The 26177-nt window shown below is 38.8% G+C and overlaps 3 protein-coding genes across 3 annotated transcripts; 2 read left to right on the top strand and 1 right to left on the bottom strand.

The window, feature by feature from the left end:
* Window positions 1–534: 534 nt before the first annotated feature.
* On the top strand, window positions 535–7826 carry cdt1 (chromatin licensing and DNA replication factor 1). Its single transcript, XM_058057367.2, has 9 exons — window positions 535–1074; window positions 1900–2138; window positions 2225–2419; window positions 4108–4253; window positions 4344–4447; window positions 5330–5518; window positions 5591–5749; window positions 6755–6956; window positions 7445–7826. Exons 1-9 carry the CDS (start codon window positions 634–636, stop codon window positions 7615–7617), a joined length of 1848 nt encoding a protein of 615 aa, XP_057913350.2. The 5' UTR covers window positions 535–633; the 3' UTR covers window positions 7618–7826.
* aprt (adenine phosphoribosyltransferase) lies at window positions 7715–14318 on the bottom strand. The gene is made up of 6 exons (XM_058057368.2): window positions 14166–14318; window positions 11752–11855; window positions 10697–10830; window positions 9754–9832; window positions 8725–8814; window positions 7715–8519 (listed from the first exon to the last, which is right to left on the bottom strand). Exons 1-6 carry the CDS (start codon window positions 14261–14263, stop codon window positions 8470–8472), a joined length of 555 nt encoding a protein of 184 aa, XP_057913351.2. The 5' UTR covers window positions 14264–14318; the 3' UTR covers window positions 7715–8469.
* Window positions 14319–14779: 461 nt separating this feature from the next.
* Window positions 14780–25877, top strand: ddx51 (DEAD (Asp-Glu-Ala-Asp) box polypeptide 51). The gene is made up of 16 exons (XM_058057581.2): window positions 14780–14906; window positions 15400–15716; window positions 17829–17974; window positions 18107–18257; window positions 18331–18476; window positions 18580–18651; window positions 19352–19458; window positions 19543–19651; window positions 19734–19876; window positions 21525–21708; window positions 21775–21890; window positions 21983–22099; window positions 22806–22907; window positions 22980–23043; window positions 23155–23289; window positions 24688–25877. Exons 1-16 carry the CDS (start codon window positions 14884–14886, stop codon window positions 24709–24711), a joined length of 1956 nt encoding a protein of 651 aa, XP_057913564.2. The 5' UTR covers window positions 14780–14883; the 3' UTR covers window positions 24712–25877.
* Window positions 25878–26177: the final 300 nt, after the last annotated feature.

Below are 26177 nucleotides of genomic sequence, written 5' to 3'. Positions count from 1 at the left end.
ACTCAATGCTATTTGCAAACACTTCCGCCATGATGGTTAGCAAGAGGGGGGGCGGGGTTAGGTGGACAACAAGTGTGTAATGTAATCACTCGCTCTGAGAGGCGTGCAAGATAATTTGAAACACATGCCCACACATTGATTCAATGGATGGATTTTATTTACTGATCAGACTGAATATATAAAATTTACATTTTTCTCGCAATTAAGCGTAACAATGTGCTGAGTATACCTTCACAGTGCAATGTTTCTGGATTCTGCTCACCATCATGGCGGCCAAACCTGTACTACGGAAGTCAACACGAGTTTATCCCGGTATTTTGAGTCCTCGGTTAAAACCGCCCCCTTTTGATATTTTTACACTACGCTTACAACTAAATTTAAAGCGTTGCAAATGAACATTTGCATACAATATAAAAAATAAAACAATCTAATTGCGCATATGTTAGGCAAAAATGCGGCAACGAAGTTTCATTAAAAATACGTCTACTTCCGGGTAATTTCATTGGCGCTCCTTAAGAGTACCGGATATGGGCGTACCTTATTTATTTCCGCGCGAAAGTTATTTGTTCTTCCTTCGTCCACCTCGATGCGTAGTTTTTGTCCGAACGTCCTTTTTTATTTTATTTATTAAACATGGCTCAGGCTCGAGTTACCGATTTTTACTCCCAGCGAAAGAAAGGAGGGACCGGTTCGGTGAAGCAAGCGGACCGTAGCGGGTCGAAATGCAGCACCATCAACACAAGGTCGAGCTGCTCGTCCAAACAAGATGTATTCTTCATTTCATCCTCAAGCCATGTTCGCGAGGAGGTCATGCGAGGAATCGAATCTGCAGAGTGTTTGTCGACAGGAGAGTCGACCGGTGACAAGACGGTCAAAGAAACCCCCCTCGGTCCCCGAACACCGAAGCGGCCGTCGGCAAACACAGACTTTGAGACGGACATCATATCCGCGGCCCAGGAACGCAGCACGACGAGAAAGAGGCGACAAGTAGACGTTCATCAAGTCCAGGAAACTAATGTTCAACAAAAAGCGACACGCACGACCACGAAGAAACTTACGCGCTCAAAGTCACAGGTAACGTTTTGCTCACTTGTTGCATTACTTGTTCGCTTTGTGTACTGTGTACTGTGTACTGTGTATTGTGTACCCGTAGATACTGTGCATACTTGATGCACGTGCAAACACAGTCCCTTAATATCAGTGGCGTCATTAGGCCTATTTTAGGGGGGTTCCAGAGTCCCCCTGGAGGGTTCCAGAGCCCCCCTGGGGGGTTCCAGAGTCCCCCTGGGGGGTTCCAGAGTCCCCCTGGGGGGTTCCAGAGTCCCCCTGGGGGGTTCCAGAGTCCCCCTGGGGGGTTCCAGAGTCCCCCTGGGGGGTTCCAGAGTCCCCCTGGGGGGTTCCAGAGTCCCCCTGGGGGGTTCCAGAGTGCCCCTGGAGGGTTCCAGAGTGCCCCTGGAGGGTTCCAGAGTGCCCCTGGAGGGTTCCAGAGTGCCCCTGGAGGGTTCCAGAGTGCCCCTGGAGGGTTCCAGAGTGCCCCTGGAGGGTTCCAGAGTGCCCCTGGAGGGTTCCAGAGTGCCCCTGGAGGGTTCCAGAGTGCCCCTGGAGGGTTCCAGAGTGCCCCTGGAGGGTTCCAGAGTGCCCCTGGAGGGTTCCAGAGTGCCCCTGGAGGGTTCCAGAGTGCCCCAAATAATTTGATATTTTTTATTATTTTTAAATTTTTGTATTTTTATTATTTGAAACTTTGTGGATGATGGACAAAAGTCCAAAAAAGTGGACTTTTCCTTGGAATTGGAAGGTTTTTGTAAACAAACTATAGTGTGTAACATCATGGGGACTCGTTCCCAAAATGTAGGAATGACTCGGCTATTCTCTTTGCTCTCATGACATGCCATCTTTCAGGCTCTTTCCAGAGACAATATTACGGCCCTGAAGTCGCGCCTCCAGACCATCAAGAAGCAAGCAGAATTAGCCAACGCTACATCGTCGACCTCGGTTTCCGCACCCTTGGTTTCATCCTCCATCGTTGTCTCCACGTCAGCTCTCACCAGAGCAAAGGAACTTGCGGCTAAAGCTAAGGCAAAGAAGGAGAGTGACTTGGAGGGGAAAAAGCTCCAGAAAGAGACACAAGATCAAGAGCGGTGAGAATATACTTGTAGTTTTTCTCGGAAAATGTACCCACGATACTTTTAAATCAGCTATGTAACGTTACGTTTCCTTGTCTCAGCGTTCAACAGCCAGCATATCAGCAATATCACAACCTTGCCCAAGATACTCCGCCAGGCCTCTCCCTGCCTTACCAGTTCAAGATACTGGCCGAGATGTTCAGGAGTATGGACACGGTGGTTGCGATGCTCTTCAACCGTTCCGAGACGGCTACCTTCTTGAAGATTAAACAAGGAGTTCAGGATATGATGCACAAGTAGGTTTGACTCTACAGTTTAGATTTCATTTACATTTTCTGTGGTTGTGCAATAGTTTTTACAACAAACGGCAGACATATTTGTGGAGTTTCAGCCTTATTCTGGAATTAATTTGATAGTTTCATGGATGGACACAGCAAAGTGAAATTGACATAATTCATACAAAAAAGTACAGAAAGTCAAAGATTCCCCTTTTTAATAATAATATAGCCCAGGGGTCACCAACATGGGGCCCCCCCAAGAGTTGTGGAAAGATGCACTTTGTTTATGTTCTGGTAAAAACAAGCAATATTCATATTGTTGGTGCTTGAAATAATGTATGAGTAGCTTTTGGTCATTTTCATTTTGTAAAAGTAGCTCTAATAAATTAAAAAAAAAAACCTTGGTGACCCATAATATAGCCAATAGTACATATAAACATTTCCACTTCATCAATAGTATAACTAGTACAACTATAGTATAACTAGTATATCCGTATCAGCCAATTTCACTCATGTATGATCAATATTGGCAGCATAGAACCCTGATGGGATCATCCCTAGTTAGGCAGCATAGAACCCTGACGGGGATCATCCCTAGTTGGGCAGCATAGAACCCTGACGGGGATCATCCCTAGTTAGGCAGCATAGAACCCTGATGGGATCATCCCTAGTTAGGCAGCATAGAACCCTGACGGGGATCATCTCTAGTTGGGCAGCATAGAACCCTGACGGGGATCATCTCTAGTTGGGCAGCATAGAACCCCGACGGGATCGTACCTAGTTATGCAGCCTAGAACCCTGACGGGGATCGTACCTAGTTGGGCAGCATAGAACCCTGACGGGGATCATCCCTAGTTAGGCAGCATAGAACCCTGACGGGGATCATCCCTAGTTGGGCAGCATAGAACCCTGACGGGGATCATCCCTAGTTAGGCAGCATAGTACCCTGACGGGGATCATCCCTAGTTAGGCAGCATAGAACCCTGACGGGGATCATCTCTAGTTGGGCAGCATAGAACCCTGACGGGGATCATCTCTAGTTGGGCAGCATAGAACCCTGACGGGGATCATCTCTAGTTGGGCAGCATAGAACCCTGACGGGGATCATCTCTAGTTGGGCAGCATAGAACCCTGACGGGGATCGTACCTAGTTGAGCAGCATAGAACCCCGACGGGATCGTACCTAGTTATGCAGCATAGAACCCTGACGGGATTGTACCTAATTATGCAGCCTAGAACCCCGACGGGATCGTACCTAGTTATGCAGCATAGAACCCTGACGGGATTGTACCTAATTATGCAGCCTAGAACCCTGACGGGGATCGTACCTAGTTGGGCAGCATAGAACCCTGACGGGGATCATCCCTAGTTAGGCAGCATAGAACCCTGACGGGGATCATCTCTAGTTGGGCAGCATAGAACCCCGACGGGATCGTACCTAGTTATGCAGCATAGAACCCTGACGGGGATCATCTCTAGTTAGGCAGCATAGAACCCCGATGGGGATCATCCCTAGTTAGGCAGCAAAGAACCCTGATGGGATCATCCCTAGTGTTGCATTAATGGTCTATACAGTACAATTTTTTGAAGGCTTGTGGAATACTTGTTTTTTTTCCTGGTTTTGTGCAAAGGTTTCTGGCTATGAGAATTGACTGAATTGTCACATTGCAGAAGATGAAGTTGCCTCCTCTTCCTGGTGTCTGCAGGCGATTTCAGGAGCACCACGTTGGCCAAATGATGGCCGTATTTCCCGAGGCCTACACATTGAGACAGGAAAAGAACATCCCCACATTCAACAACTGTGTGAAGAAGGGCAGCTACCAGCTCACCGTGGAACCCGTCATCATACATGGTGTGGAAACCATTATTGGAAATGATTATTACAGTATTGGAATATTTGCTCATGTGCTATGATCTTTCTTTTTTATTTTTATTTTTTTAGATCAACAGGAAGGTGGTAGGCCTGTCCTGACGGCCTCTAATCTTTTGGCGAGAAGACGGACCTTCCATCAGAAGCTTGTTTCCATTGTGAAACACCACCACAAGGTCAGGAACTGTTTCAAAGACATTTTATGAGTCGTTTATTTGCTCAAATGGAAAGAATCGAACCTCAATTCCCAAAGTGCTGATCCAAATGGACATTTAATTTAGTCTCACAGGGGTGGAATATTCTTTTCCCCAAACAGATTTATGTATCATGTGTCCACTCAAATGCAAAGTTGCCAAGGTGTGTTCTTTGCAGTTCGAGACCTTCCTCGGTTTTCAGTTTTCACTCCCACCAGTCTTTGTTGCGGACTTTCGGGTACTCTGGAGTAAGGATCGGCCGATATATCGGGCCGATATTTGCATTTTTTTTCCTTGTATCGGTATCGGTCGATATGCGTGTGGGTTCGCCGATGTATTTTCCCACCGCATGATTTACATTCAGGCATCCGCCGGGGCAGCTTTGTGTTGCGCTCGTGCGCTGTTCTCTGATTGGTTGTTTCACGGGAACGATACCAGAGCAGCGCGCTCTGAGTGGACAGCTACGGGGGCTGATACTGGACATGGTTAAACTCTATATTTTATCAGTATCACTGCCCTGGGCTTTGACACAGTATCATTTCGGGCGTTTTCCCGTATCATTCATGGGCGCTTTCTAGGGTACAGCGACAATTAATACTGTAGTATGTGATAATATTTGTTATCATGGTCATTTTTTCATGTAAATTGAGGGATCAAAAGCAATATCGGCCCAAGCAAAATCGGCCATCGGCATCGGCCCCCAAAAAAAACATATCGGTCGATCCCTAGTTGACTATAACTCCGCATGTAGACCAGAGATGGGAAAAATTCCTTTCAACGTCTACCATTGTTTCATTCAAAGTCATTGGGAAAGACCAAAGACTCATGGAACCGTGTCTGAGGTCACATGTATTTTCTTTGCAGGTCTTTCTGGCCTCCTTAGTCCCTCCGGTGTGCGTACCAGAAGACAAACTGACTCGCTGGCACCCCAACTTTAATGTGGACACCGTGCCGGATGTGCAGCCCAGCTTATTGCCTCAACCGCCTTGCACTGAAAAACCTTCCACTGCCCAGGAAGTGTTAGAAAAAGCCCATTCTCTCATCACTCCCAAGGTATCAATACATTTACCAATAGACTTGGCACATTGACGATCAATGGATGTGATGGTTTTTCCTTTCACCCAGATGGCGAAGGCTTTGGTGTCTCTGGTTCAGAAGACACCAGACTATGGAAATCCTGAATGTACCGAGACCAATCCACAAAAGCGGAACTGCACACTAACATCTGCTCCACCTCCCACTCCAACTGCTCTGAAAGGGGTCTCCCAGTCCTTGTTGGACCGGGTAGGTGTACTACTACCTCTTAACTGGTCTATCCATCGGAATTCTCTCCTTTCTGCGTTCATGGATGTCTTTCATGTATTTGCCTCCTGGGAATATCGGAATGCTATCCACTTTTAATCACTAATGATATTATTCACTGGAATTTATAACTTAAGAGTGTTTTTTTTATTTAGAAATATCAAGAGTTGAAGCAGATGTTTGGTGAACAACTACACCACCGCTCCAAAGTTTGGGATCATTTGCAAATGTTTTTGTTTTCCAAAGAAAAACACATTTTCATGCATTTCCTAAACATTTGTATCCATTTCCCAAACAATGAAAATGAATGAGATGATTTTGAAAGAAGGATGTAGATTTTTGCATAGAGGCCTACAATCAATAACTTCTTTGTCAGTCCTCTGCATCAATCTCCTGCTATGGCTGCTAATCCAACTTCATTTTATAAGGCTAATAGATTATTAGAAAAGCCATCTAAAAATCTCTTACCATGCTGTTAACTACTCCCTTCAGAGAGCAGCGCCAACTGGGTCTAACAAGGACACAAAAACGCTAACAAAGAAAACCAATATCTGAGTGTGTAGTTTAAGACAAACCTGGCAGTTGCGCTAAATAGTACCCGTCAAACACCAGTGTCGGTATCAACAGGGACTTCAGGATATGCTGGACTTCATAACAGGACTGCTAAGAAAAAGCCGTATCTCAGACTGGCCAAAAAAAAAAATATTCCAGTGATCCCAAACTTTTGAGCGGCAGTGTACATAGAAGATGGAATTTTAACTCTAAAAATCTGATTTGTGTTCATACTCGAGCTGTGTGAACGTAGTTCGTTGTTGTGATGAGGGAATCGGGTACTCTATTTATTGCCGACTCGGAATCAGAACTCGTTTCAGTTGGGAATGTCAGTGTTTAGCATTGAGTAGCGTTTTATTCCCTTGGATACATAAGAAGGAAATAAAGAAGTCAAATGTCGTCAAACTAACATATTTATTCTGTTTGGTGCTCCAGATTCGAGCGAAGGAAGCCCAGAAGCTCCAGGCGGCGATGACAAGGAACCCTTGTCAAGAAGAGCGCCTCTTGATGATGTCACAACTCGGGGAGCTAGCAAGGATTCTTCGGAATGTTTTTGTCGCGGAAAAAAAACCTGCTTTAACCATGGAAGTTGTTTGTAATCGGATGGTCGCCAGCTTCAGAGCAGCTCTCACGTCAGGTTGGTCAACAAGATACGGGCGATATACAAGCGAGCTGTAGCTTATGAACCTTGCATTGTTTTATCAACTTTTCTTCAAAATATTTCATATTGTTTTGTAATTATGTTTGACGGTGTTTGATTTGTAGAACGCAAACGTCGATTAGCAAATTGACAGTTCATGGCACCAACTGTGACAAGCTAGCTTTGGGTTTTAGTTCATTTGGTTCGATCATTCTGTAAATGAATCAGTTCCAGCGATTTGCCTGGACAGTTAAGGACTGAACGGGTATTTTAGGGGGCAGTGATCTCGTTCATTCCGTTCCCAAAAAAAACCCAACTCGTTCTTTTGATCCGTTCGTTCATGACCGACACACTACAAGTGTCATTTGTGTCTTTTTTTTTTAAACGAAGCAAGCGACCTACACGTACAAAGTTCATGTTTCTTTTGTTGAACATTAGCCATCTCCAACAACACGATTGGCTGATCTGCTCTTCTGTCTCTCCAGGCGAAATGGAGAAACGCATGCGTTTGATGGCGGAGCTGACCCCCGACTGGCTCACCATCCATCCAATCAGGAAGGACTTTTACCTTAAATTGAACAAGAACATGGACCTGAGCGTGGTTCTGGACAAACTGAGACGCAGACTTGGAGAAGAGGAGAGGCTCTCGGGCCAATAATCCAAGTGTGCCACGGCCCTAGAAGTGCATCATTGTCCCATGTTGGAAGGAAGTAGCGTAAACAGGAAGTGGGTTCCCCCCCCCCACTTGAAGACGTACAATCGGCATGTAAACCATTTTATTTTAATATCTTGTTGGGTGAGAATTATTATGTAGTCTCAAATGCACATGGCCTCATTCTTAAAAATAAACGATGTTCATGCCCCCGCCACTGTATGACAACAAGTGAATCTGTATATTAACTAGGCTTGGCAATTGATTAATTGCGATTAATCAGATAGAAACCAGTTTAAAGTAGAATCTACAGGAAGAGGATTATAATGAAAATGCAAAAAATGGCATCTACAGTGTAGGGCTGCACGGTAGTCGAGTGGTTAGCGTGCAGGCTTCACAGCTAGGAGACCAGAGTTCAATTCCACCCTCGCTTTGCATGTTCTCCCCGTGCATGCGTGGGTTTTCTTCGGGTACTCCGGTTTCCTCCCACATTCCAAAAACATGCTAGGTTAATTAGCCACTCCAAATTGTCCATAGGTATGAATGTGAGTGTGAATGGTTGTTTGTCTATATGTATGTATGACTATGGTCGTTCTGTAAATGTCTGGCAAGGAGCTAACACAAAAACACGACAATCCGTGAGATGTGTAACCTGGCATTGGTTAGTTGGCATGTGTGGAATGGGCAGATGATGCATTTCCCAGCATGCTTTGCTGTAGAAATGATAATAGTTCAAGTGCGGTCTGAATTTTGTGCGAATATAATATTCTCTCCTTTAATACTGTTACAATCACAATACAGAGTAGTTGATATCGGAGGAATCAAACTTTGTTTGATGCGGGCTAACTCAAAGCTGTTTTACAAACGGGTCCACTGCGCTGGATCTGGTCCTGGAACTTGTACAATTGCTATATTAAAAAAAAAATACAGTTGTGGCAACAGCTGCCCATGGATGGAGGCCACAATTCCTGGCGTCTCCACCGAGTACAGATGGTTCCTTTGACAGTACTTTGATGTGGTATAAAGTACGGTCTCAAAAGTGAATGATGATCCGAGTTGATCCTTAGTACTGAACCAGAGAGAATACCTTGTGTGGTCTTAGTCGGTCCGTACCTTTCAGTTCCGTCAGCTCGATGACCACCATGCAGCCTTGAATCTCCGCACCTTGTTTCTTCATAAGCTCACAAGCTGCAAACAGGGTACCTGGAGTACAAATACAAGTCAAATTTACACTCGACACAAATATTTATAGTTTTTTTTTTTTGCACGTTTGTCACACAAACATTGCAGGCTTACTAGTAAAAGGATCCAACAAATAAAACTCAAATTTATTTATTGACAAAGTAAGAAGCCAAAAACCACTTCCACACTGAATGGGAGGAGAACTTTTTTTTTTTTGTCATTCAGACTCTGTACCCAATGGCCTCAATTTAAGGTCATGTAAGGCAATACCTCATCAATGTAACTGATGCTTAGTGACCAGGGGCCTCATTTATGAAACATTGCGTAGAATCCATACTAAACGTGTACACTCAAAAGCTGAAAATGCCATACGAACCCCCCCCAAAAAAACCTTGTGTACACACATCTGCATGCAATTTTCTCTTTTATAATTAAAAAAATATAAAATTAAAAAATTATAATTTTATAATAATTTTATAATATTTTTATAATATTTTTATAATATTTTTATTAATTTTTTAAATTATAAAATTATAATTTTAGAATTTTTCCCTTTTCATTCCGCCCTGAATACACCCACATTTTATTGGTCAATGCAAAGTTTTTGGACTATAAGGCGAGTGGTTAGCGCGCAGGCCTCACAGACAGGACACCCGAGTTCGATTCCACCCTCTGTGTGGAGTTTGCATGTTCTCCCCGTGCATGCGTGGGTTTTCTCCGAGTACTCCGGTTTCCTCCCACATTCCAAAAACATGCTAGGTTAATTAGCCACTCCAAATTGTCCATAGGTATGAATGTGAGTGTGAATGGTTGTTTGTCTATATGTGCCCTGTGATTGGCTGGCCACCAGTCCAGTGTGTACCCCGCCTCTCGCCCCAAGACGGCTGGGATAGGCTCCAGCACAACCTGTGACCCTCATGAGGATAATGGGTAGAAAATGAATGAATAAAACAATTTCACCTCCAGTTGCCAAAAGGTCGTCAAGAAGCACCACTTTTTGCCCTGGAGCCACGGCGTCCTCCTGGATCTCTGCTTCAGCCTGAAACAACATCACAATAAAACATGTAGTTTGAAGACTACATTTTCAAACAAGTGTGGTAGGTTCTGACATGAAGTTATTTTGGGGATGTATGACGATATAAAATGATCTTCATCTCTTTGCTATACCGCTAATTCGCACTAGGGTTGCGGGTATGCTGGAGCCTATCCCAGCTGTCTTGGGGCGAGAGGCGGGGTACACCCTGGACTGGTGGCCAGCCAATCACAGGGCACATATAGACAAACAACCATTCACACTCACATTCATACCTATGGACAATTTGGAGTGGCTAATTAACCTAGCATGTTTTTGGAATGTGGGAGGAAACCGGAGTACCCAGAGAAAACCAATGGAATTGAACTTGGGTCTCTTAGCTGTGAGGCCTACGTGCTAACCACTCGACCACTGTGCAGCCCATTAATTTTACTCATTCATTCATTTTCTACCGCTTATCCCCACGAGGGTCGCAGAGGGTGCTGGAGCCTATCCCAGCTGTCTTGGGGCGAGAGGCGGGGTACACCCTGGACTGGTGGCCAGCCAATCACAGGGCACATATAGACAAACAACCATTCACACTCACATTCATACCTATGGACAATTTGGAGTGGCTAATTAACCTAGCATGTTTTTGGAATGTAGAGTCATATAATGAAATACGGCTGCATGGCGGACAAGTGGTTAGCACGGAACCCACACAGCTACTAGACCCAGGTTCAATTCCACTCTCGGCGACTCCAAATTGTCCATAGGTATGAATGTGAGTGTGAATGGTTGTTTGTCTATAAGTCACCGTTTGCTTGTCATTAAGGACAAAGGTCGTCAGCCATGCAATTCCAACGGCATATGGAATATTGTGTTTATTACCTTCCCGTACTCCAAGTCATAAGCCACAGACACAGTAGCTCCTGGAAGTTTTCCTTTCTTCCTGACCATGACGAAACCAACTCCCAGACGCTGAGCAAGCAGAGGCCCAAAAAGGAAACCGCGAGCATCCAAACCTACTCAAACGCAAATACATACAACATATGTACACATGATACAACTTAGGGCAGATAGTACTACTACTACTACTACTACTACTACTATGACGGCGAGACTTGCGATTAGCAAGGCGTCGTGTTAGCGTCGTTTGATTCATGTTCATGTTAAAGGTTAAATAACTGTTAATAGTTATCCTCCCTATCCGTGTGGAAGTGGTAAGTTTTTGGCTATTTAAGTTTAAAGGAAATAACTTGAAGGTTACCGTTTAGGTCGCTAGCTCTCTAGTTTGCGAGTTAGCATGTGTCTCAAGACCCTGCAGTTGCGCAATATGTTGTAAATAAAGAGAGTATAAATGTGACTATAGTCGTGTTTTGACTGATTGATTTTCTTTATTTTTGATTTGTTTATTTATTTTTTATCTTATTTTGTGTAGAAAAATAAAAAGCAAGATATTTATGAACAGTGGAATGTTTTATCAGAGCTTTTATTGTAGAAAATTGGAACCAAAGCAACGTTTTTTAAATTTTTTTTGTTTTTAATAAATGCGTTTTTTTTTGTTTTTTTTGGAAAACCTGATGCGGCCCAGCCTCGCCCAGACCCGAGCTCCAGTGGCCCCTCAAGTAAATTGAGTTTGAGACCCCTGCTTATGGTATGGCACAAAAAAACAATAAGTAAGGAAGTATTAAATAACTTGTGATATTAATAAATAAATCACTAAAAACGCTACAGACGACACGGCGCTGTCTTAACTAACTTACATTGCGTGGCGCCATCTTGAAACATGAGACCTCCGTAACATCGATATGAACAATATCGATATATCGCCCAGCCCTAGTACTTATACACATTCGGAACCGAATTACAATATCGACAATACCGCTTAGAATTTTCACAGAATTCTACAAAGAGAAATGAGATCATATTTTGATGCGTCTTACCGACAATCAGGTCCGCCTCCCAGTGATTGGTCGTCACATGTTGTTCAAACAGGTCAGTAACCGCCGTCAAAGCATTTGGATCCTTCAGGATGGGGCATATATCTCTGTGGAAAACACAAAACTTATATTCTACTTCAAAGTTGCGGCCCGCGGAGTTTGAGGCCCCCGCCTTGATATATTGAAGTTTGACATGCATGCTGTATGTTTTTTTTTTTTATATTTTATTACAAGCTTCAATTGTTTATTATTTTTCATCTTATTTTGTGTCAAATTAAAATTTTAAATATTCAAGAACAGTGGAATGTTTTATGTTTAGTGTTTTAAAAAAAGTGTAGGGCATAGCAGCAGCATTGAAGACAGTCATTTTATTTAGTTTTTTTTCTGTTTTTAATAAATGCGTTTTGTTTTTTTGGAAAAAATAAAAATAGAAAAAAAATTAGAAAATTAGAAAACATGTTTTTTTTGAAAAAATAAAAAAATAAAATAAAATAGAAAACATGTCACTTAAGCTTGTTCTTCATATGAATTGTTTTTTAAAGTAAAAATGGAAAAAAATTGAAACAAATTAGAAAAAAAATAGAAAATTAGAAAACATGTTTTTTAAAAAAATAAATAAAAATAGAAAATAAAATAGAAAACATGTCACTTAAGCTTATTCTTCATATGAATTGTTTTTTAAAGTAAAAATATAATTTTTTTTAGAAGAAAATTAGAAAACATGTTTTTTTGAAAAAATAAATAGAAAAAAATAGAAAACACGTCACTTAAGCTTGTTCTTCATATGAATTGTTTTTGAAAGTAAAAATAGAAAAAAATTGAAACAAATTAGAAAAAAATTAGAAAATTAGAAAACATGTTTTTTTTTTAAAAAAAGAAAATAAAATAGAAAACATGTCACTTAAGCTTGTTCTTCATATGAATTGTTTTTTAAAGTAAAAATATAATTTTTTTTAGAAACAAATTAGAAGAAAATTAGAAAACATGTTTTTTTGAAAAAATAAATAGAAAAAAATAGAAAACACGTCACTTAAGCTTGTTCTTCATATGAATTGTTTTTAAAGTAAAAATAGAAAAGAATTGAAACAAATTAGAAAAAAATTAGAAAAAAATTAGAAAATTAGAAAACATGTTTTTAAAAAAACATAAAATAAAATAAAATAGAAAACGTGTCACTTAAGCTTGTTCTTCATATGAATTGTTTTTTAAAGTAAAAATATAATTTTTTTAGAAACAAATTAGAAGAAAATTAGAAAACATGTTTTTTTGAAAAAATAAATAGAAAAAAATAGAAAACACGTCACTTATGCTTGTTCTTCATATGAATCGTTTTTTAAAGTAAAAATAGAAAAAATTGAAACAAATTAGAAAAAAATTAGAAAATTAAAAAACATGTTTTAAAAAAATAGAAAATAAAATAGAAAACATGTCACTTAAGCTTGTTCTTCATATGAATTGTTTTTAAAGTAAAAATATAATTTTTTTTAGAAACAAATTAAAAGAAAATTAGAAAACATGTTTTTTTGAAAAAATAAATAGAAAAAAAATAGAAAACATGTCACTTATGCTTGTTCTTCATATGAATTGTTTTTTAAAGTAAAAATAGATTTTTTTTAGAAACAAATTAGAAGAAAATTAGAAAACATGTTTTTTTGAAAAAATAAATAGAAAAGAAATAGAAAACATGTCACTTATGCTTGTTCTTCATATGAATTGTTTTTAGAACGTTCTCCAATGTATGAAAGGTTTTCACTGCTTTTCTGTTTTTGAATATCAGTTCCAGTGATTCATATCATATTTTCAGTTCAGAAGAAAACCGGTGAATATTTGGCTTGCATGACATGACTCTGGATTTGTGAATATGGAATTTTCCTAATAAACAAATACATTTCACAGCATTCTGCAGATCCTTACAAGGTTGCATTGTAGAAACAAGAACGTTCTCCAATGTAAAAAACCTGATGCGGCCCAGCCTCACCCGACCCTACCTCCAGTGGCCCCCAGGTAAATTGAATTTGAGACCCCTAGTGTAGGGTATAGCAGAAGCAAAGAATTATATAAATACAGAAAATCACAAAGATATTAATGCAAGATCATGCATATTTTTTTAATAAATCTGAATAATGTGATTATATTCAGGGGGTTACTAAATGGGCTGGATCTGATTTTGAACATGTTAATTAAGACAATGTACTTTAAATCAAAATTTAAAATGTATCATCAGGTTTTATGACATGTTCAGGGGCCCCTGGAAATCTCTACCACGTGCAGTACTGCATGGAAGAAAAGTACATGAACGAGTGACGACAAGCCCATCCTGTGATGTACTTTGTCTTGTTTCACACATCTGCATCTTCCCTCTTGTCCATATTAATATATAGACATTTTCTTAGGTGGTTAACATCACGATTACCTACCTGAACACGATCCCCCTCTTCGGAAAGTCTGGGAATGCACGAATCCGTCTTTGAAGTAGTTGGAGTTTGGATTCTGTTCCATTCTTCCGTTCTTCCATTTATCAGCAACACAGGATCCCAAATGTCCCTTCGTGAAGTCCGTTGTTGTAAAGTCCTGATGAATTGGAAAGTGTGAACTGACCTGGAAACCTCACGGATGATCATATAGGGCAATGCGCATCAAAGATTGACCTGTACTTCCCTTCCTTAGTACGCCGTGGGCGGGTTTGACCACCATGTTGGTAGGCTGGATTGTGGCCAAGACACAAACGCGTAGTCCCACACAATATAGCTTGAAGCTGCTCTGATTCTGGTCTTTTAGACCGATTATTAGAATAATTAATGACTGAAAAGTGTGCCTAAAATGTTTACAATGCAGTCTCTGGATTCTGCTTACCATCATGGCAAACTCACCTGAGCAATGTATACTACGGAAGTGAATGCCGAGTCGTGCCTGTCATTCAAGTCTTATGTCTTTCTCGTGACCTATATTTCCTACCAAACGGTGGCGGTAATGCACAGTCCAATACAACAGCCAATAACATCGCCAACGAAGAAGACAACATTTGACGTCATCAATTTGCGCCTTCGAGCAATTGGAAAAGCATGGTGAATAGTTGACCAATACTAGAGAGATCATAAACGACACTAGGCGCAGTTTTTTACACATATTGGTAAAATGGCATTGTTTCAAGTGAACAGGTAAGACGACTACTTGACCGATTGTTCCGTTTGTTTTAAGAATATTTGCACTTTCCTGGTTTATACAAAACAATCCGAGTTGAGTGACAGATGCAAAAGCGGTATGCTGCTATGTGTAACAATGTTATATGGAATATTAATTTACTTTAATATCTATCTGCAGAGGAAATTTCATTAAAATTTGACTGGCCGTTTTGGTTTTTTTTTTGCCCGGAAATACAACATGTGGCGTTTGCATTGTGTTTAGTGTGGGATGAGAAGTAATACACACATGAAATCAAATGTATTATTATTATTATTATGGTGAAATGGAGGCACATTTACACCCAAAGTGGAATCTATAAACCACAAACTGCAGTCCAGGGTGTACCCCGCCTCACGCCCTAAGACAGCTGGGATAGGCTCCAGCACCCCTGCGACCCTTATGAGGATAAGCGGTAGAAAATGAATGAATGAATGAATAAATGAACATGTTTTTACATGTCTCTCACAGGTATCTTGGAGAGGATGAAGATGGAGGTATTTCAAAGGAGTCTCGGTCCCTGAAGTTACTTGCTAAACTGAATGCAAAGGCAAAAGAAAAACAGGAACGGCCCCCAGAGCAGACGTTGCAGCTTTCTGACAAACATGAAAGTTGTCATGGTGGTAAAAGGACAAGAAATGCTGACCGTGACAGAAGTCAAGAAAGTAATAAATATAAAAAGAGGAAGTCAGAAGTCATAAAAACTGTTTTGGACCATGAAATCCATCATGCGCCTGCTGAGGATGAAGAGAAGGCGGGGGGAAATGTGAAGCGGAAGGGTCAACCAGGTATGTTTGATTTGTATGCACTTTCACTCTTTTAATACTGTGTTAGTACTTCAATATCAGTCATTAGGCCTGTCATGATAGTATATAAATTATACCATTGTAAATCACAGCGGGTCATTGTACTGTATATACAGAAGTCTACAAACATTGAATTCATCACACAGCAACTTGACACTATGCCTCCAGAAATATCCAAACATGTATACGTAGATACAGAGTTTAAAATGGGGGGGTAAACATTTAAAAGTGCATTGTGGGAAAGCATCATTCTTTTTAAACTCTCATTGGTACATCTTTGTATATTTATGAGGTGTAATTTTGGAGTGTTGTGTTTCTGTGTAAAGTGTTCTGAGTTGAATCGTTTCCCCTTCAGTTTGGTATGAAATTAACCGTCAGACTGCAACCATGAGCAGACAAAAAAGTGTGAAAAAGCTAGAAAGCTTTCTGTGCTGGTTATGGTGTGTATTTGCTCTATAGGAGCAAATACATTTTATACATATATGTGTTATTTTTTATAGTAAGATGGGGATTGTGTTGACGTGTAACTTACATGCTAAAAAAATATATTCTACATTTTATTTTGAGAATTGGTTTTTGGAGGCCGATACAAAGGCCCCAAAAAGGCCAGCATTGTTAGTCAAGTGAACGGCATCATGGCACGTCTATCACGTGCACTTCTCCGGCCACCGGGTATTCTATATTTATAGTAGGAGGTATAGTATCTTTGAGACTTGTTGGCAGGCTGAAAAAAAATATATAGAAAACATGTCACTTATGCTTGTTCTTCATATGAATTGTTTTTTAAAGTAAAAATATAATTTTTTTAGAAACAAATTAGAAGAAAATTAGAAAACATGTTTTTTGAAAAAATAAATAGAAAAAAATAGAAAACATGTCACTTATGCTTGTTCTTCATATGAATTGTTTTTTAAAGTAAAAATAGAAAAAAATTGAAACAAATTAGAAAATTAGAAAACATGTTTTTTTAAAATAGAAAACATGTCACTTAAGCTTGTTCTTCATATGAATTGTTTTTTAAAGTAAAAATAGAAATATTTTTAGAAACAAATTAGAAGAAAATTAGAAAACATCTTTTTTTGAAAAAATAAATAGAAAAAAATAGAAAACACGTCACTTAAGCTTGTTCTTCATATGAATTGTTTTTTAAAGTAAAAATATATATTTTTTTAGAAACAAATTAGAAGAAAATTAGAAAACATGTTTTTTGAAAAAATAAATAGAAAAAAATAGAAAACATGTCACTTATGCTTGTTCTTCATATGAATTGTTTTTTAAAGTAAAAATAGAAAAAAATTGAAACAAATTAGAAAATTAGAAAACATGTTTTTTTAAAATAGAAAACATGTCACTTAAGCTTGTTCTTCATATGAATTGTTTTTTAAAGTAAAAATAGAAATATTTTTAGAAACAAATTAGAAGAAAATTAGAAAACATGTTTTTTTTTAAATAAATAGAAAAAAATAGAAAACACGTCACTTAAGCTTGTTCTTCATATGAATTGTTTTTTAAAGTAAAAATATAATTTTTTTTAGAAACAAATTAGAAGAAAATTAGAAAACATGTTTTTTGAAAAAATAAATAGAAAAAAATAGAAAACATGTCACTTATGCTTGTTCTTCATATGAATTGTTTTTTAAAGTAAAAATAGAAAAAAATTGAAACAAATTAGAAAATTAGAAAACATGTTTTTAAAGAAAAAAATAAAAATAGAAAATAAAATAGAAAACATGTCACTTAGGCTTGTTCTTCATATGAATTGTTTTTTAAAGTAAAAATAGAATTTTTTTTTAGAAACAAATTAGAAGAAAATTAGAAAACATTTGAAAAAATAAATAGAAAAAAATAGAAAACATGTCACTTATGCTTGTTCTTCATATGAATTGTTTTTAGAACGTTCTCCAATGTATGAAAGGTTTTCACTGCTTTTCTGTTTCTGAATATCAGTTCCAGTGATTCATATCATATTTTCAGATCGGAAGAAAACCGGTGAATATTTGGCTTGCATGACATGACTCTGGATTTGGGAATTTTTCAGGCTGAAAAAAAAATATGAGCACCCCTGCTGTAGCACATTCCGCATGTCATTTTCAGGCATCCCAGATATTAGCCATTCAGAGACTCCTGTCAGTGCAAGAGATGAAGAAGATAAGAAGACGGACTTTCAAATCCACAAACGGAACACAAATACGTCTGGATTCACCCTCCTGCGAGGATTTGAGAACAAACCAGTTCGTAAGGTATGTATAGGAACATATTGTTTGTATTGTACACGTTGCTCTGTAAAAATGTTATGAATGTGTATCAAGTTCCACTTCCACAGAGGCATGCTATTTGTACATCACCTTCCCCTCCGATGTTCCCGTTCCCAGGTGCGCAGAGTCTTGCCTCGTTGGCTGGCTCAGCCCGATGTTTTTGAAAGAGACTTTCAAAGCAAACCGGTGCCTATGTCTGACATGGGCGGACTATCTGTGCCGCTGCTCAACAAACTCCACAATAACGGAATTCAGCACTTCTTTCCAGGTAAGAAGCAATCAGCGGGAATGTGTTTGTTGTATGGAAAAGTTGTTACATTTTTTTTCTCTCTCTCTCGCAGTGCAAGCAGAGGTTATCCCAGCCATCTTGGAGAGTGCACAGCATGGGACGCTGTTCGGACGAGCCGGCTACCAGCCCAGAGATATTTGTGTTTCTGCTCCAACAGGAAGTGGCAAAACTCTGGCGTTCGTCATCCCCGTCATACAAGTGAGCTCACCATGTCTTAATTTCACCCTTGTGGCATTTTGATAGATGATATCCAGGTTTTTTTTTTACCACCCTGTACAAATGTGATGTTCTCCTCCGTCAGGTGCTGATGGAGAAGGTGGCGTGTGAAATCCGTGCCTTGGCTGTGCTACCTACGAAGGAGCTCGCTCAGCAGGTTCTGGAGAGTAGATTGTCTCGTTAAGACTGTTAAGAACAGGGGTGGGCAAACTACGACCCGGGGGCCACATCCGGCCCGCCAAGTGTTTGAATACGACCCGCCCAATCTTTCCAAAGTAATTTCGTTTTTTGACATGGTCTGTTGTTTACAAAGTGCTCCTGAAAAAAGGGACACAAGCACATAATAATAATAATAATAATAATTATTATTATTAGATTATTAGATTATTATAATAATTATTAGAACTATTATGATTATTATAATTATTATATTAATTATTATATTAATTTTATATAATATTATTGTTATATTTGCATATTTTACATAATAATAATATAATAATTATTATTTTAATTTTATTGTAATTATTATAATATTTTATTATTTTTGAAATATTTAAATATAAATATAAAATAATAAATAATAATAGCAGATTGCATGACAATTTTACAGATACAATACCAGGTGGACTGTTACGTGTAAAATATATAGTCTGCCCCCCTCCCCCGTAAATTTTGTCATATCAATGCGGCCCGCGAGTCAAAAAGTTTGCCCACCCCTGGTTAAGAAACTAATATAGACATAAGCGACCATGGACGTTATAAGCAGGGATAAAAAAATTTCCTTCAGATGTACTTTGAGGGGATTGAAAAGATATTTTGTAGGAACTAGAACGGGTCTTTGTTATTCTGTCCAGGTTTGCAAAGTATTTCTGACATACGCTGAGGGAACTTCACTGACAGTGGCCATGCTGGCGGGTCAGAAGTCCTTTGCTGCAGAGCAGGCTTCACTTTCCGAACTGAGGTGAGTGCAAAAGCTGGACTGTCTTCGTATGAGCTGCCTGAAGCGTCCCATTCTGGAGATCCTTTAGCTTCTTGGTCGTTACAGAGGCGGGCAGAGACGCAGTTTGGCTGACATTGTTGTGGCCACTCCAGGTCGACTCGTCGACCATATCAACAAGAACTCCGGCTTATGTCTGGATCACCTTAGATTTCTTGTAAGTTTCCACATTTTGTTCTGTTTTCAAACTGTTTAAGCTATTTCCTCATGATCTTTTTTTTTTTTTTAATTTGGCATAGATAATTGATGAGGCAGACAGGATGATTGACAGCATGCATCAGTCTTGGCTCAGTGAGGTAGTAAAGGCGGTGTACAGGTCAAGGAGGCCAGAAAAAATGTCCATTTTCAGGAGAAGAGGACCATCATATGTCACAGCTGCCAGGTATGTCCTTAAGGATTTAAGCCAGGGGTCTCAAACTCAATTTACCTGGGGGCCACTGGAGCTAGGGTCTGGGTGAGGCTGGGCCGCATCTGGTAAAAAAAAAAAAAAAAAAAAATATATATATATATATATATATGAAAAAATATATATAATATAATAGTCTTCATTGCTTCCTCCACTTTTTCAGTGCTTTGGTTCTTTGCAAAAACTCTGATAAAACATTAAATTATAATTATTTTTTTAAATAAATTATTAAATAAATGCTTAATGTTAATTTGTATTTTTCGACACAAAATAAGATGGAAAAATAAATAAGCAAATCAAAAAACAAGTGAAAGAAATGAACAAATTAATTTTAATTTATTATTAAATAAATGTTTAATGTTAATTTGTATTTTTTGACTCAAAATAAGATGGAAAAATAAATAAGCAAATCAAAAAAACAAGTGAAACAAATGAACAAATTAATTTTCATTTATTATTAAATTATTAAATAAATGTTTAATGTTAATTTGTATTTTTCGACACAAAATAAGATGGAAAAATAAATAAGCAAATCAAAAAACAAGTGAAACAAATGAACAAATTAATTTTTATTTATTGTTAAATTATTAAATAAATGTTTAATGTTAATTTTTATTTTTCAACTGAAAATAGGATGGAAAAATAAATAAGCAAATCAAAAAACAAGTGAAAGAAATGAACAAATTAATTTTAATTTATTATTAAATAAATGTTTAATGTTAATTTGTATTTTTTGACTCAAAATAAGATGGAAAAATAAATAAGCAAATCAAAAAACAAGTGAAACAAATTAACAAATTAATTTTCATTTATTATTAAATTATTAAATAAATGTTTAATGTTAATTTGTATTTTTCGACACAAAATAAGATGGAAAAATAAATAAGCAAATCAAAAAACAAGTGAAACAAATGAACAAATGAATTTTTATTTATTGTTAAATTATTAAATAAATGTTTAATGTTAATTTTTATTTTTCAACTGAAAATAAGATGGAAAGATAAATAAGCAAATCAAAAAACAAGTGAAACAAATGAACAAATACATTTTTATTTATTATTAAATTATTAAATAAATGTTTAATGTTAATTTGTATTTTTCGACACAAAATAAGATGGAAAAATAAATAAGCAAATCAAAAAAACAAGTGAAACAAATTAATTTTCATTTATTATTAAATTATTAAATAAATGTTTAATGTTAATTTGTATTTTTGACTCAAAATAAGATGGAAAAATAAATAAGCAAATCAAAAAACAAATTAAACAAATGAACAAATAAATTTTGATTTATTATTAAATAAATGTTTAATGTTAATTTGTATTTTTCGACACAAAATAAGATGGAAAAATAAATAAGCAAATCAAAAAACAAATGAAACAAATGAACAAATTAATTTTGATTTATTATTAAATAAATGTTCAATGTTAATTTTTATTTTTCAACACAAAATAAGATGGAAAAAAACATGAATATTAATCAAACGTAATAATTTTTTCTGGGTACATGATACCATACAGCATCCATATCAAACTTGTGCGGGCCATCCATATCAAGGCGGGGGCCTCAAAATAGTGTCCTGCGGGCCACAGTTGACTGAGCATACCTTTTTTTATTTTTTTAGTTTGTCTCCTCCTCAAATCCCACTTCAGAAGCTTCTGTTTTCTGCCACACTGACCAAAAACCCGGAGAAACTGCAGCAGTTGGGCCTCCACCAGCCCCGACTTTTCAGCTCTGCCATAGCTCAGCCGACCCTCAGCAATGGCGGCCTTGACCACGAGTGCTTTGACTTCCCGCAAGGTCTGACGGTGAGTCCAAAGTGTCGGGCAAAGTCAATTGTGAACCCAATTAATGCCCGCTGGGGTGTCCCGCAGGAGTTTTATGTGCCTTGTACGCTGAGCAAAAAGCCTCTCATCATTCTCCATTTCATCCTGGCCATGAAGTTCAGCCCCATTCTTTGTTTCGCCAACTCCAGAGAGACTACTCACAGGTCGGGACATGGAACACTGCACCTATGACTTATAACGGGTGAAATGCTATTTCCTGTCTTTGAGCGTGTTTTTTTTTTTTGTTGTACCCCAGACTTTACCTGCTGGTACGACTCTTTGGTGGAGTTAAAGTGGCCGAGTTTTCGTCCCGACTGTCTCCCGCTGAGAGAAAGAAGACGCTGAAGGAATTTGAACAGGGAAAGATCCACCTGTAAGTATGCACCACCATCTCTACAAGTACTGTGAAATACGACCGATTCACATTACAGTAAAGTCTCGTTATATCGGTTATATCGAAGTACTGCTTATTACGATACTATTTTCATTTCCCGGCAAATTTCTAGTCTTTTATGATATAATTAGTTCAGTTAGTACGATACCCGGTTATTATGATAATCCGGTTACTACGATGCCCTTTTCATCTCCCGCCAGCCAATTTGGTCTGCTTATATCGATACAAAAGCAGCTTAAATCAATCTTTGCTTAAGGAGTTCAATACCAAAAAAGAACACGGCGAACGGCTGCTTCCAGTCAACTTTATTTTTCACACTTCCACCACCAGAGCGCAGCACACACACACACACCGATTCCCGCACTTCCTGGTTCACAGGTCATGCTCAACCCGCCCCACATAGCTGGCCACACACATGCCTGCAGAAGAACCAACTGTTGGTTCTTCTGTTATTGCCCATTTTTAAAGCAGTTCGGCGCAGGATCGGATATATCGACAGTCCGGTTATATCGATATTTTTTCCGACTCCCGACAATATCGATATAACGAGACTTTACTGTATTTCTAACGAGGTGTGACAATGACAATCATTTAATAAATGGTTGAAAAAAAACGCCGTACATTAAGGAAGCGATGACTGTACCCGGTTTATTGATTTGGGAACTCTCCTTCCTGTCATCTGGAGATTGATCAGCACAGATGCGGCCGCCAGGGGCATTGACATCACAGGGGTCAAATGCGTTGTGAACTACGATGCTCCGCAGTACATCAGGACGTACATTCACAGGTAAGCTTTGAAATACCGCTACATTGATAAAGGCAAATATTTCTTTAACTGGAGATCCGGTTCTTGTCTCAGAATTGGAAGAACCGCAAGAGCTGGAAAAAGTGGCCTGGCGTTCACGTTCCTGCTCGGAGTACAGGTTTAACACTTTCATGTGTGACATAAACAAACACCCTAGGCCCACATACACCACATTTTTTTTTTATTTGATTTGTCCATGATTCTGAAGAAGTCTCTGTCTGCCACTCAGGAGAAGAACTTCCTTCGGATGGTTGCTGCTGCAGGAAGCCCAGGCATCCAAAAGCGGATCATTAAACCTTCAAACCTGACGAGTATGGAAGACCGATACGAACAAACACTCCAGGAGCTTGCTGCTGTCATTAAGGTGATGGACCACAATTAGAGAATCTAGTAGCCTAGATCTACAACGTCTAAACCAGGGGTCTCAAACTCAATTTACCTGGGGGCCACTGGAGCTAGGGTCTGGGTGAGACTGGGCCGCATCAGGTTTTCCAAAAAAAAAAAACAAACAAAAAAACGCATTTATTAAAAACAGAAAAATGAATAAACTTTGCTTTGGTTCTGATTTTCTACAAGAAAAGCTCTGATAAAACATTCCACTGTTCTCATATATCTTTATTTTTTACACAAAATAAGATGAAAAATAAATCAAGTATAAAGAAAATCAATCAATCAGTAATAAATAAATATAATAATAATAATAAAAACTTAAGAAACCACATATAGTTGGTGGGTAGACAAATGATTTTTTTCAGATTAAAATGAACAAAGCATTATTAGAGCCCTGTAGACATGACAAAACACGACTATAGTCACATTTATACTCTTTTTATTTACAACAAATTGCGCAACTGCAGGGTCTTGAGACACATGCTAACTAGAGAGCTAGCGACCTAAACGGTAGCCTTAAAGTTATTTCCTTTCAACTTAAATAGCCAAAAACTTACCACTTCCACACGGATAGGGAGGATAACTATTAACAGTTATTTAACCTTTAACATGAACATTAATCAAACATAATAATTTTTTCTGGGTACATGATACCATACAGCATCCATATCAAACATTAAACTTTCATATCAAGGCGGGGGCCTCAAACTAGTGTCCTGCGGGCCACATTTGGTCCGCGGGCCGCGTGTTTGAGACCCCTGGTGTAAATGTTTCAATGTACTACTGGCTATATTAGGGCTCAATAAGTTTTTTTTTTCATGTCTGATATAAATCAAATCAACTTTATTTGTATAGCACTTGCAACACAAAGTGCTTTACAGAATTAAAAACAATTAAAAGGAAAAACAAATACTAAGAAAGCCCCTCCATACTAGACACACACACACACACACACACTTTTTTTTCTACCTAATTATGCATTTTTGACCTTATGCAAGTTATACTCCGGAGCGACTTATAGTCCAGAAAATACGGTATATATTTTTAAAAGTAGATATGACAAACTTTTTTATATCATTCTTGAGAAACAGAAATGTACTACCAATATTTAAAAAAAAAAAGTCTATTTTTAAATGGAAGTCACGTGGGTAGTATCTGCTTAGTCCTGGTGCAAACAAAAACATCCAAGGAATTCCGTTGAATCAATATCGTTGGAATAGATAATAGACAACTAAAAAAAAAACAAAACAACAGAAGAAGAGAGAAATTTATAAAATGTAAAAAAAAAAAATAATAATCTTTTTAAGCTGGAATTGCACCAGCGACATTGCTTGCTAACTCATATGTTGCCTTTTTTTTTTTTTTTTTACAGAAGGAAAAAAAGCATACAAGATGATGCGCATTTTTCACGAGATGCCAGGAGATCAAAGTCCATGGAGGGAATGAGTAACGATTTTTCTTGTCACCATGCTCGGATGTTTTCATTTCATATGCTTACATCATGAGGTTGAAAACTCTTTCCATACAACTACATCTAGAAATATCAATAAGCCTTCATTTGCTCAATTACCTGGGCCATCATTGCGTAGAATCCATATTCAAAGTGTTTGTACTGTGTATTGTCATTTTTGTATGATAAAAAAAAAAAGATACTGGACTCTTAGTCTCACCGAGGAATATTTTCCGGACTATAAGTGGCACTTTTTTCCATAGGTTGGCTGTTCCTGCCACTTATACTCCAGAGCGACTTCTAAATGAAAATATATATAATTTCACTCACAGCCACAAGAGGGCACTCTGGAGTTTCACACTCATATCTCCTACTTCTTAACAATTCAATATTTAAAGAGCCTAATAATAATATAATATAATATAATAACCTCAGTAAAAATGTCAATTAGTAACAATCCACTCCAAGTTGACGACATACCAGTTTTAGCTGTTGCAAGCCATAAGCAGGGTGTATAAATAGAATGTTTGTCTTGTGGTATTTTCAGAAAGTGGTCCCAGTTGTTGTCTTGACCCCCCCCCCCCCCCATGTATAGGATCCCTGCAGCACCTGTTGCCCTCTGTGCTTTCCAAATGCATTTCAATGTTTGTTTGTTAGTTTAAAAACTGACCTTGCCCTGACATGCATAAAGTGCAACATATTCAAATGCATCATATGCAAATATTGTAATTGTAAGCATCAGAAGGCAACAAGATTTAGGAAGATATATCAACAACATTTTGAGGGGGACGGACATTTTGTGTAAACAGAAAAAGTTACATCTTTGAATTCAGGTCACGGGCTGCATGGCGGGTCGGCGGGTTAGCGCGACGGATCGGCGGTTAGCGCGGCGGATCGGCGGTTAGCATGTTGGCCACACAGATCACATGCTCAACAGATTTAAAATTGTAAGATATTTTTCACATTTTACGTAGAATTGATTTGATGTTTATTAGGGATTAGCTGGATAGACTTTAAAAGGAGTGGATCGGCGGTTAGCACGGCGGTTAGCATGGCGGTTCGGCGTTTAGCACCGCGGATCGACGGTTAGCACGGCGGGGATTGGCGGTTAGCGCGGCGGATCGGCGGTTAGCGCGGCGGATCGGCGGTTAGCGCGGCGGGTCGGCGGTTAGCGCGGCGGGTCGGCGGTTAGCGCCACGGATCGGCGGTTAGCGCGGCGGATCGGCGGTTAGCGCGGCGGATCGGCGGTTAGCGCGGCGGATCGGCGGTTAGCGCGGCGGATCGGCGGTTAGCGCGGCGGATCGGCGGTTAGCGCGGCCGATCGGCGGTTAGCGCGGCCGATCGGCGGTTAGCGCGGCCGATCGGCGGTTAGTTGGGCGGTTAGCGCGGCCGATCGGCGGTTAGTTGGGCGG

Source organism: Doryrhamphus excisus, linkage group LG19 (assembly GCF_037039965.1).
Source record: "Doryrhamphus excisus strain RoL-2023G ecotype Guam linkage group LG19, RoL_Dexc_Guam_v1.1, whole genome shotgun sequence".
In the NCBI taxonomy this organism is placed as follows: Eukaryota; Metazoa; Chordata; class Actinopteri; order Syngnathiformes; family Syngnathidae; genus Doryrhamphus; species Doryrhamphus excisus.
Note: the sequence above shows the minus strand (reverse complement) of the source record. Positions and strands in the feature narration are given on the sequence as shown.